This window comes from Perissodus microlepis, chromosome 20, assembly GCF_051167445.1.
Source record: "Perissodus microlepis isolate ML-2025 ecotype Zambia chromosome 20, ASM5116744v1, whole genome shotgun sequence".
NCBI classification, from domain to species: domain Eukaryota; kingdom Metazoa; phylum Chordata; class Actinopteri; order Cichliformes; family Cichlidae; genus Perissodus; species Perissodus microlepis.
The window spans coordinates 11,892,256-11,905,410 of record NC_140480.1 but is presented as its reverse complement, the minus strand read 5'-3'; the positions used below and the strand labels follow the sequence as shown (position 1 = coordinate 11,905,410).

General features: G+C 41.1%; 2 protein-coding genes across 11 annotated transcripts in view; both read right to left on the bottom strand.

The window, feature by feature from the left end:
* The window catches only part of kcnq2a (potassium voltage-gated channel, KQT-like subfamily, member 2a), a 44,901-nt gene extending 34,963 nt beyond the window's left edge, over positions 1-9,938 (bottom strand). For 7 of the 9 annotated variants that reach the window (XM_084917385.1, XM_084917391.1, XM_084917387.1 and 4 more), the window contains exon 1: positions 8,436-9,938. In XM_084917385.1, the coding sequence (XP_084773511.1) occupies positions 8,436-8,734 (299 nt within the window). In that variant the 5' untranslated portion in view covers positions 8,735-9,938. The remainder of the gene's footprint in view (positions 1-8,435) is intronic. The other 2 variants (XM_084917392.1, XM_084917393.1) reach the window with 2 other exon arrangements.
* Positions 9,939-10,386: 448 nt separating this feature from the next.
* prex1 (phosphatidylinositol-3,4,5-trisphosphate-dependent Rac exchange factor 1) overlaps positions 10,387-13,155 on the bottom strand; it is a 78,497-nt gene continuing 75,728 nt past the window's right edge. For both annotated transcript variants that reach the window (XM_084917382.1, XM_084917383.1), the window contains 2 exons: positions 12,556-12,623; positions 10,387-12,435 (listed from right to left, as the gene is read on the bottom strand). In XM_084917382.1, coding sequence (XP_084773508.1) covers positions 12,393-12,435; positions 12,556-12,623 — 111 coding nt within the window. In that variant the 3' untranslated portion in view covers positions 10,387-12,392. The remainder of the gene's footprint in view (positions 12,436-12,555; positions 12,624-13,155) is intronic.

The following is a 13,155-nucleotide window of genomic DNA, read 5'->3' as shown; positions in this document are numbered from 1 at the left end:
CTCTGGAACAGAAAACCCAAAGTTTCCCTCTGGAAGGGTTAACAAACTGAGATTTGTTATCTAAACATGCTTCGTCGAGTTGGGCCAAGACTGGATTAGCTGTTTTCTTGTCTTTACCAATGACCATATAAAAGGTTTTTATCACTTAGCATAGCATCAAGACAGTATTTATGCTAAGCTATGCTATGCTATGCAAAGTCTTAGCTTCCCAACTCTCTGTAAGAAAGCACAAACACTATATTGCCAAAAGTATTTGCTCGTCTGCCTTTACACACGTATGAACTTAAGTGGCATCCCATTCCTAATCTATAGGGTGTAAATATGATGTCAGCCCATCCTTTGCAGCTATAGCAGCTTCAAATGTTCTGGAACATTCTTCCAGAAGTACATTTGTGAGGTCAGACACTGAAGCTGGATGAGAAGACCTAAATCGAAGTCTCTGCTCTAATTCATCCCAACGGTTTTCTGTCAGGGTAAGCTCAGGACTCTGTGCAGGCCAGTCAAATTCTTCTGTTCCAAACTGTTCCCACAAACCTGGGAGTATCACATTTTCCAAAATATGTAGGTATGCTGAAACATTAAGAGTTCCTTTCACTGGAATTAAGTGGCCAGGCCCAAATCCTGAAAAACAACCCCACACCTATTCAAACCACTTATGTTTATGACATCCTGAGCAACACTTTTGAGTTTTTGTTGTTTATTTATGTGTCTTGATATGCTTTAAATGAATGTCCCATCAGATCCTCATTGGAAATAAATTTAAGGCATTATTTGGTAATGCAAATTAGGTAACTATGGCACATAAACACTGCTATATTCATTATGAGTTCCACAATGATCATTTTTTACTATTTTCTGTTGTAAGTTTTTACAGTTTATACTCTGTGAAGTCGTAATTAAAATTCACGTAAAGACACGATGCCTATTTTACCATAGCCAAACATTTATAGATTTATAATTAAAATTACTAAATTTATATTTTATAAAAACTGCCAGTAGATATAGATGATATATAGTCTATGCCATAAACAAAGGTCAAAGGTCAATGTTTCAACTACAGATGACTCTCTGATGCTGAATGCATCACAGCTCATAGACATGCAGTGCTCTTTTTACATCATTTTATCTCTGGCACCTCAGCCTCCACTAAAAAGCCACAAACTGTGAAAATCACATTCCCTCTTGCATTTGACAAACAGCCACAAAACACACACATCCACTTGTTGCCAGCGAGGTCCAGACGACATCAGTGGGAACGTGACTGTTGATCAATCGAGTTGAGGGGGCTGCTGTTGGAAGCAGAGAAGCAGATAAAGAAACATTGATTTGTCTCGCTCAGCACAACATTGCCTACCCAGACATACTCATCACGCTAAATTTAGACTGCGACGAACTCATGGCGAGCAAATAAGGAGGTAAGGATTTTTCACTAAGCAAGTAGTGCGTCTGAAGAACAAGTGCCAGCACTGCAGTGAGCGCTCTGTGAACACCGTCAGGGGATGTTTGAGGGTGACGATGGCTTTCTGGGGCACTCAACGTGCAAAAACAAACACAAGTGACCCTGCAAGTGTAGCTGTCATTGTCTTAATTATGAGCCGCAGAGGTAGCCTTTCTGTGCATTTAGCATTCGCAGTATCCATAACTCGTTGAAAATTTGGAGAAAAAAAAAAGAGAGAAATCTATTTTATGTGCAAAAAGTATTTTGACAAATAATCAGAATGCCAAGCCTCCATTCTAATGTTTCCAAAAAGCTTTAGAGTGGCTTGTCAACTATATCAGCTGGCATCGATTGATTGATCGATATGCAATGCAACTAGCAAGTTAAAGATAATTACATAACAAAGATCTAAGCAACTTGAATTTTTCAAGTCGATCAAATTGTGCAATATTTCTAGGGTATTGATGTTAAAGTTGCAGTAGGCAAAACCTAAAAGAAAAAAGACAGGGACAGAGGATAGCAGAATTTTTTTTTTTCTAAGTAAAGACTCCTTCAGTTCTCCCCTTCTGTTCTCTCAAGAGGCAAACATGGGCCTCTACCTGCTTGAAATAGCTCAGTGCTGAGTTTTCCCTTCATGGCGAGTCTGAACCCACCTCATCAAACACAAAACCCTCTGCTTAGCACATCACACCAGAGCATACCCCTTCTTATATAGACTATATATAGAAAACATTTTTCTGACTTAAGCTTCTCATCTGATCTGTTCATTCATGTGTTAGATTTTCCAAAGCCTGATAATATAACCAAGATGAGATAAAGGAGGGAAACTGAACTGAGCTGAATGAAGTTCCATCTCAGTTCTTCACTATAAGTAACTCTTTTCATATATAAGTACCGTTGTCATCCATTATAATACAGAGATATTAGCTATAGGCACTTAACAGGATTTTAGTTTATAGAAAAACACTTTGGTACAATACTCAGTTGATGTGTCTTTTAAGAAAAGTTGCTTTATGGTGTAATGTGTCATAGCTGTCATCGCAACAGATTAAGTTCTTGTAGTTTTTGTTGAACGGCAGCCACCGCGGCCAAAGGCGACACCAGCAGAATGATGACATATACTGAAACGTAAAGAGAGAGCAGCTCACAAAACTACGCTCAGTGTCGGAGGAGTATATATCTGAATTCTCTCAGTGTTAGAAACCATATGTTATCTGGTAATTCAGCAAGAAATAGGACAAAGAAATGGTACATCTCAGCCTGCTTTGCGATATTTAACTGGACTATGTTTTTTTATAAAAGAGCCAACAACAGATATAAAACTGATAGGGCCGGGGCATACATACTGCTGTTTTGCATGAGCTCTTTTTGCAGCAACCTGTAAACTTTTTGTGAATGGGCCGGGCTGAGGAAGTCTGAGGATGTGGTTCCCTGTGAGAAAATGGTGGAATGCTCTCCCCTGGTTGGGGAAGAAAGGCTGCCTCCAGTGATAATGGGCAAAGAATATAGGTTATCATTGTCTTGCTTAACCTCCTAGGACCTGGCATCCACATATGTGGACATCACATTTTGGGTTATCTAGACCAAAATACTCAATTTTGCCCTACATGGGCCTGATATCCACTTACAAGGACATTATACTGCTACTGTTCTATCAAAATTTTAAACAAATATCCTCATATGTGGCTCTTATTTTTCTTAAAAACAAAAATAAGGTAAAAAAAAAATAAAAATCTGGTAATTCTTTGTTTTTACATTCATCTGGCCCCAATATGCCCAAATATCAAAGAGAAATTGAAAATGCATGCTGTGGAAGAGTTCGGGTCTTAGGAGGTTAAATAAGCAACAGATTTTATGGGAAACGGAAATTCTTGCCTAAATGCTGCTGTCCAAACAGGGCCATCAGTGCAAGTCTACAGCTCTGTTCAACACAGATGACAGCTTTTGCATGCTGATAACAAACAGGATGTTCCGCCTCCTTTTCAAACTGGAGGACACACTCGCCATGATTTCCAAAAGTAACGTTTTTTAAAGAATATAGAACAGTTTTGCGCGTTGCCTCATTTCAGAGAAGGCATTTCTGGATCTTGTTTACTTGTTTTCCTTCTTCTCATTGTAAATGTTTAATCAATCAATCAATCTTTATTTATAAAGCACTTTTCATACAGAAATGTAGCACAAAGTGCTTTACATGATTAAAAGCAGCCCACCCCACCCCGTTCTCCAACTCACTCCCCACACTCTCATTAACATAAACGATCATGGATACATACATACACATCCCCCCCCCCCACACACACACACACACACTTAAAGAGTAAAATTGGGCTGGGCACACATGAGCCAGGTGAGGAAACACTATCACAGGGAGCTGTCTGCACCGGGAGCCGGTCACAGACTGCAGCCTCCAGGCTGGGCACACAGCAGGAGGGAGGCAAAGAAGCCCCCCAGCCAGGCTGAGAAGACCCACAGAGCCACAGCAGCCACGGTCGATCACAGCCCTGGTGCAGAGAGCCCCCTCCGAGGAAACACTGGAGATATGACCCAATAAGGATATATACAGGATAAAAAGATAAAATAAATAAGAATGGGATACAGTATAAATGTAAATAGAGTAAGAAGATAAAAAATGAATAGGAATAAAATCAATAAATATTAGGTAAAACCTAAATTAATAATATAAATAGAATAACAGGGGGTTATTATATACAGTGGGTTCTCTCCGGGTACTCCGGCTTCCTCCCACTGTCCAAAGACATGCACTTAGTGGGGATAGGTTAATTGGTTAATCCAAATTGCCCATAGGTGTGAATGTGCAAGTGAATGTGAGTGCGAATAGTTGTCTGTCTCTGTGTGTTGGCCCTGCGACAGACTGGCAACCTGTCCAGGGTGTACCCCGCCTCTCGCCCTATGACAGCTGGGATAGGCTCCAGCGCCCCCCGCGACCCTGAAAAGGATAAGCGGACGCAAATGGATGGAGAGTAACAGGATAGAATAAATAAGCATAAAATAAATAAACGTTAGGTGAAAGCTAAATTAAAAAGGTGGGTCTTGAGCCTGTTCATAAAAACATGTACGTTCTCTGCGGCCCTGAGCTCCTCCGGCAGGCTGTTCCACAGATGAGGACCATACCACTGAAAAGCTGCCTTTCCGTGAGTATGTGTCCTGACTTTAGGAACAATCAAAAGGCCAGTGCCAGAGGACCTCAGGGTCCGCGAGGGTTCATATGGTGAAAGCAAATGTGAGAGATAAGAAGGCCCGAGACCATTAAGACATTTAAAAACCAATAAAAGAACTTTAAAATCGATCCTGAAACACACAGGGAGCCAATGCAGCGATTCTAAAACCAGTGTAATGTGGGCCCGCCCTCTGGTCTTCGTCAGCACACGAGCTGCAGAGTTTTGTAAAAGTTGTAAAGGTGAAATATTCTTTTTGGGGAGACCAGAGAGCAGGGCATTACAGTAATCAATGCGACTGGTAATAAAAGCATGCATCAACATCTCCGTGTTGGCCCGAGAGAGAATAGGGCGGACTCTGGCTATATTTTTTAGATGATAAAATCCAATTTTGGTTACATGTTTAATATGTGGGATAAAACCAAGCTCAGAGTCAAAAATAACACCCAGGTTTTTCACTTGTAGTGAAGGGCAAAGTGAAAATGCCTGTAATTTAGACAAGAGTTTCTCTCTCTGAGCCTCAGGACCGATGATTAAAACTTCAGTCTTGTCCTGGTTAAGCTGTAAAACGTTTTCTGCCATCCAAGATCTTATATCTAGAATACAGTTAAAAAGGGCATCCATTGGTCTGGTGTCATCAGGAGACACGGAGATGTACAGCTGAGTGTCATCAGCGTAACTGTGGGAGTTTACTCCATGCCTCCTGATGACACCGCCAAGAGGGAGCATATACAAATTAAAAAGTACAGGGCCTAAAACTGACCCTTGAGGCACACCACAAGTCATTTTATGGATCTTAGAGGAGCATATATCCATACTCACCATAAAAGTTCTGTCTGAGAAATAGGAAGTGAACCAGTTGTGTACAGCACCAGAGAGGCCCACCATGTGTTTCAGTCTGTTTAAAAGAATAGCGTGGTCTACTGTATCAAAGGCTGCGCTTAGATCCAGTAGCACCAGGACTGAGAGCTTTTGGGAGTCCCAGTTACATCTAAGATCATTTAACCTGCATGTGTGGCTATACCAACAATCTTTGCCATCACTTTCCAATAAAAAACCTGCACCCTTGCAAAGCGGTCATGATCAAGTGAGGCTGCACTGAAAAATCTTCTAAATGTGTTTAATTGAGTGAGCCTGTATTTTAAGTGTTGTTTAGAATAGTATATAGGGCACACTCAACCCAACTAGGACTCGGTCTTTTACTTTATCACAGACCCCTCATCTGTTAAAAGAGACCACTCAATCACATCTCAGCAGCCTGGCAGCCAGCATCTGTCTACTGCTGTCCTTGCCTTATTACCAGACCGGCAAAATAATGGAATACCACGCCGTGTCCTTAGGTTGTCTCTCACAATAACCAAAATAGAATTATTTTTTTGTTTTTTGTACTGATTGCCTTTTAGTCATTTTGTTGTCTTTTAGTCAGTCCACTGTTTTTGTAGTCTTTTTTTGTTGTTGTCATATTCTACTCTGGTGCACAACTGAGACATTTAATCATCTTATAGCTGCAGAGGGTATTCAAGTATCTCACACAGCTGGTTCTATCTGCAAGAGGACACACTATAATCAGGCTCCTGCAGAAGCCAAATGGCTGAAGATAACAGAAAGCTCAGCACTGCATCTGATTGGGAATATGCCTTGGCTTTGTGGAAATCGTTACAGGCTGCAGAGAACTGACTTTACGTTACTGTCTCAATAGCATTAAGCCTAACGAAAACACCTTTTGTAGCAGAATTTGTGCCAAGAAAGAACTGAGACAAGATGAATTTTGTACAACAGCAGAGATTTAATCCCACAGGGATCCATGACTGTAGATCACTGTGTCTCTTTCCCTTATCTAATGTTAGACCAAAAGTGATGGAGAAAGGCTGGCCTTGGTCTCAGACAGCCAGAAACATAAAGGGAGAAAGAGAGAGAGAGGACCCAAAGCAGCAAGCCCAAGAGTATTCTGGCTATATAGTACTCATGTTCCACATATTGATTATTCACGCGCATTACAACTGAGGCCACTGAACACAACACCTGACTAACATTTCCAGAGAAACCCCATCAAAAAAAAGAAAGCTGCTAGCATACCTTGTAGTACTGCTTCATTCAAGGCAACTGTTACTTCATGCCAAATGCATTTTCCACTGGAGAAGGGATAAGGAACAGACCGAACCGGGCGTGGAAAGAGCTGACTGTCATCACATGATTGTTTTATAAATCAGCAAGGTGGAAAGGTAAGAGCAGGGAGATTAAATGAAGTGTGATGACTATGAATAATGCATAGAACAGACAAATGGAATAGAGGGCAGACATGTGGTGACTCTGTGTGGCTTCTTTGGCTGGTGCGTATTTGTGTCTGTTGATCGCGGTCACGTGTCCTACTCTACAACTTTCTGGAGGATTCTGATTTTAGACAACACACGTTTACCGACCCTTTTCTAACGAGGCTGTCTGGCATAGCTTGGCTACTAAAACACATCATGTCTGTGTGCACTAGATTCAGCCACAGACCTCGCACTGCTTCCTAAGAGCAGCAATGAAGAGCATCTTTTTTTTAAAAAAAAGGCATAACAAATGGAGACTCGGCTGCTGTAGTATTCGGTTAATATTTCAGAAGTACCCAGAGGGCTCTGTGTGAGTGCGTGTGGTTTCACATTAGAGCACAGGCTTACTTCTGGGCATCCAGCTGTGTCTGGGGATTCGATATGCTATGCACAGTGAATTCCTCAATGCTGTGGCTACTTCATCTCCTAACTACTAAGCATGCAGCATCACTGAACTGGAAGGAGTCAGACGAAGCTGGAAGAGGGGTCTTCCAAACACAGATGACACACCTTTTCATTTGAAGAATGTGTTTGTGAAGGGAACGTACTGTAACCATTTCATCTCATTAGTATGTTATACATAACACACTGGAGTGGGTCCACGCAGAAAAGCATTTGACTAATGTCTGCTGTATTAAACAGGAAGTCCGCATCATGACATGGACTTCATGCGATTATGAGGCATGGAGGCGATGAATAAATGAGAAATGTAAGATCAGAGACTGGGTATCCTGCGAGTCTAGTGAATAGATTCTGACTGTTTTTTTCAATCTTTCATCTTCCAGGTTGGCAGACAGAAACTGCTGCAGCACCACTTCAGCATGAAAGAATCATGTGATCATACCCTAAAACACTGTTATCCTTTGTGATTTAATGCTCACTAGAGATTACAGATCGTGAGGCCTCATATCGATGATGGCATCTCTGGGGGTCTGGCATTAACTCTTTATGTTCGACCCAAACCTCACTTAACCTAACAGACAAGGGAAACAACAGCAAAGCACCATGTTCCAGCTGCAAGAACTCAACAGACTGTCTGAGCTCTCCCTCAACGCTCGCACACACATGCATGTTAGCAGAGTCCACATCACTGTGCGGAGTCAGACTGCAGCGTCTACTAGGAGCTGTCCACGGAGCACAGTGCTGAAAGCTGCCGCAACGTATGGTAACTCCAGTCAATGAAGACCAACCGTATGTGGACGTGGGCACATGTTAAACACTAACTGCAAGCATCGTGGACATGTTAAAGTCTTCCAAAATGACACTCTGACGTAAGCATGAGTTGCAAAAGCCAACAATAAAGAGTTGGAGCAGGAGTTATGGAGGTGAAGTGACTCCTCTCGTGTGATAAGGCTCTAGCAGTTCGGCAGCAGGACCGCATTTAACCCTTTATTGCGTCGCACGATCATTATCAGTAATGCAGAACGAGACACCCGATCTGCAAAACTCCAAGCATCTTTCCTAATCCAAGGCACGGCAACTGTGGCAGAAGCCCATAACTGCACTTACACATAAGCGTGGTAGATGAACGCCCATCCCCGCGGTCTTTCCAGCGCATTGTAGAGAAAATTCTGTAGTTTCCGATAGCTGGCGTTTTTCTTCGACGGTCTCGGTCTTCCTGCGGAGATGCTGGACCTCGGTCTGCAGAGGATGCTGCTCCGCTTGGTGCTTTCCGAGCCCGCAATGAGCAGTGCCCCATCCCTGCTGGATTCCGGAGCTCCCGGGTCCAAACCCACAAACCCGACTTTGTGCTTCTTCTCTCCGGCTTGAGTTGGGTAAACCCCGCCGTTGAGAGATTTCTGCACCATTCTAAAGTCGAGACGACTCTGAGGAGGAGTTGTCAGTGCCCTTGCCGCGGGGATGCATCACCGGTGCTGAGGGGTGTGTGCTGGTGGTGAATGCAGTTGATGTCGGTCCCTCTAGAAAAACCAATTGCAATAAGCATGCGAGACTGCACCGTGTATGCTTTTACCTTAGCCCCTTCCGGCCATCTGACACACAGCAAGGAGCGAAATGCACATGGATTTTATTTCGTTGGTGACCAGCGATTTAAAAGCGTTCTTCAATCATCTTATTGCCAGAAATGCTCTTAATCGAATTACAATAATGAATTAAGGCCAAGTTCAAGCGCCAGCTTTCTTCCAGTGCTCTCTTTAAACAATCCTAGGGTTTAAACGAACTTGGGAGGGTGGGGAAGTCCATTACTATGATATGTCCGAAAGAATCGTGTTAGTTTTAAGAATCCGGCGTAAGATAACCTGCCATCTTCACCACTAAACTCCAACACGAGAGGAACTGCAGGAAAGGGTTTAACTGGATTATGCACTCTCATGTAATATTCATGCGTGAAGCTTTTTCACTCGGGGTAATGGACACCGAAAACTATGTCATGCTATGCCTCGAGGTTTGTGTTCCCTCGACAGGAATACACATGCAGCCTGAGACGGTATCAACAACAGCCAAGACAGGAGACAAATAAATGGAGCATCCCAGCCTGCTTTGCGCACACTCCAGCGTGAAACAATGTAGACCAGTTTGCATCCACCTGAAAGTGAATGACGCGCACACAGTGATGAGAGTAGCAGAACGGCAACAGTTTCAAAATAATGCAAAGCCTATATTCAATTTAAAAAGGTGCACAATATTGAAAACAACAATTTTTAAATGTCAGTAAATGCAATTAATGCGGTGCCATGCAGCTGCAATGTGTGCAGAATGTTGCTCAATATAAGACCTTGCCTGAATGTCAGCAGTTTTTTCTATGACCTGCATGTTTGTTTCAGCTTTAATAGCGCCTTTACACATGACACGTCCACTTATCGTCATGGCTGCAGGCTTTCAAACTGTGCGCTAACATCGCTGAGTGGTCCCTGTGCTCTTTAACGGAATTGATGCAAAGAACCTCTCCCTATAGTTAATTCTCAACCACTGCTTTTCTGAGATACTCAGTTGTACTCGTTTATGTTACTGGGCTGTTGTAGTTGTGCTTTTTAGCATTAAACGGCCTTGCCAGTCTTTTGTTACCATGTCAGAACTTTTTCCAGCTCAAGCATTTCTTATTTTGTCGCTGTTGTTTTCAGTTAACTATAAGAGTTAAATGATTAGCAGATTACTGGATCTTTTGTTTTAATTTAAATGACACCAGATCATATGCACTATGACATCAAGCACAAATATGAGAATGAGTAAGATGAAAAAAGAAACCATCACAATGGTCACTCTCGGTATTACTTAGTCACAGCCTGCTGTCATGGTGTGAAAGCATAAAGATGTAATCATCTTTTTGACTCATGCAAACGTACACGGAGCACATACATGGAGCACATACATGAGCATACATAGGGTCCACTGTAAAGAAGAAAGGGTTAAAGAAACAAACAAACATCAAAATGAAAATAAAATATCCCGAAGGACACCCAGCCGCCACTGGATCAGCCAACAACACTGCTGCGCTGAAAAGTTTGTCGTACTGAGAACATTTTATTCACTAGCTTGTTAAGATTCCATTTACAATGATAATTTTTAGAAAGTTTCAACAACAACAACAAAAATCCTTTTTACAGTTATTTGCAAGCAACAAAAAATTGCAGGTAAAGTATATACAATTTGAAACATTAGAATAATGTAAGTACATGTGTAATCAGTGACATGTATGTCCTGCTACACCGACATGCTGCAATCATTAGCTAATTTGAACCGGTAGCACAGTTAAGACCAGGTTATGATAACTAACGCTGCACTGGGAGTTTTATCATATTTACAGTGCTCGAGTTAAGAGCAACGTTTGATAAAGAAAACTAAAACAATGCAAATAGCCATGGGTTTTATATGCCAACTGATGGATGTCAATTTGTGTTGGTAATGCTACTGCCAAGGGATGTGTAGGGACTATTCCAACATGAACCAAATAAAAAATAAAAAGATCACATGACCTGCTGTAATGTCAAGTGAGGTCCTTGAAATCCATGTCAAACCTTTTTTAACAGTCAGAAACAAGTTGTCAGTGAGGTTACAGTTAAAAAAGAGAATCAGGTTCTCTTTAAATGCACAGTTAAACATACAAAAAGGTTTTATATACTATATTATTTCCATAAAAAATAATCCAGTTTAATTTATAGCAACTCTCTGCTTTAATTCTCTACACGACCTCACTCTCCCTCCCTCTGACACTGCTACAGCTTGTATGTACAAAATAATAATAATAAAATGGTCAGTAAACTAATGTTACTGGTTTTTTTCAGTCATCAAACAGTCCCTTTGTTCACATCACCAGCAAACTGCATACAGTACTTTTTTTCTAACACTGAATAGACCAATTTTTGTGCTTCTTTTAATACCTACAGTTAACACAATCGTTTCAAGACAACATAAAAGCCAATTGAAAAAAACAAAAAAACAAAAGGTGTCTTAGTTAAGTGAAGGTTATCCTTCAACTAGAAGACTTGAATTAATATATTAATAATTTAACAGTATCCTGATAACTTGGCTGCTTGTTGAGAAACAACCTTGTATAGTTTCTTCCTTTGTCCTGATTCTGATTAGCTAGCTTCAGTACATCCATCCCTTGCACTCCCTGAAGATTAATGTAACACATAAATAAAATGAAATACACCAGAGCAGTTACATCCAAAAGACGGCATGCCATTGGTCCTTTAAATACTGTTCAATACGTAGGCTGGAATGCTTTTAGATTCTTTTAATACCCGATATAGTATAAGTAGGCGATAAAACGCTCCTTCTTGGACACAATAAATAACTATCCTTCATATAGTGCAGTAATACAGTACTCACACTAAACCTACAGTAATTGCACAGTAACCACATGCAGCAATCCCACCCCACCCCCATGCCATCTTCATCTGCCCCTCAATCCCTACTTCCATTTCTCTGTCTAATCTTTAACTTTCTGCATCTTATAAGAATTACAGGGCATTCAAGTATTCTACTTCACTCGGGGTCCACACATTGAGCCCTGGGGAACGCCAGCCTGAACAGAGAAACACGCAACTCTCTGGATTTTGCAGTCCAAGGCAAAATGAAATGTCTGCATTTAGGATGACAGTCAGCTACAGGTAGTTTGGTTAATCCAGTTAATAATACAAGCTCAACTGTGAGAATAACCACTGTGGACATTGTCTTTATGGGGCCTCCTCATTTTTCATATTGTTGTGAATATTTTGAACCGGTTGTTAAGTCGACATGGTTTGGAAAGAGAGCCAACAGAATAATGCTTCTATATGGTTAGCTCCAGTAAAATAATACATAACTAGTCCTGAGACTCAGGTTGCATCAGTCTCACTGTAGGTGCTCTGAAGACTCTAGTGGTATCCACGCCAGAATGATCCCTGTGTAAGCGGGGCAATGGGGAGAGGCAAAGGTTTTCCACTGTCAGTGTCTCTATGCTCCTGTCATCATCAGTTCCTCATTCACCCTCTTTGTGATGACTTTGCTGAAGTGACAGTATCCTTAGAGGTCTCCATCTGAGGGTGGCAAACATAGCTTGAAGAGCCTGTTTAGAAAAAAAAGAAGCAAAACTTCAAATGAGGGGAATCCACCCGGATTATATATAAACAGTGCAATTATCTGAAAGGCATGGCTTGAGGTGCCTAGAAATGGTTTCATTCAGTACCTTGGAGCTGATGGAGGCATCTGGTCCATTACCTTGAGATTTTTAGCAGACAGCTCAACTCTTGCCCCCTTATAAGAGAGAAAATATATAAGCTAAAAGCTCAACATAACAGACAGCTTGACTGCCATTAACAGATTAAACACAGAAAGCTCTCTGTGTGTTCATATTTTATGACAGAGGCATGGAAAGAAACAAACGAAATGCAATATGAAAAATTAATAACAGTAAAATATGAAAAACAGAAGTGCTAATTGCTGACAAATAATGAAAAGTTGGGTTTAGAACTGCTCATTACTGTTCTATAATATACTACAACATGCTCTTAAATGTCCAGCAAAGGGAGCTACATAGGATTTCTGATCCAGTGTGTTCACGCATCAACTCAATTAAGTTGAACTTTGTTGTCTATTTAAATAAGTCCTAAAAGATTGCATTTCAAACTAACAAAATAATCTATACATATTTCTTGTTTGGTTGTTTGTATAATTAGATTGATGACCATTAAAAGTTCCTTTCACTGGAAAAATATTGAAAACAATTTTTAAATGCCAGTAAATGCAATTAATGCGGTGCCATGAATCTGTAATGTGTGCAGAATGT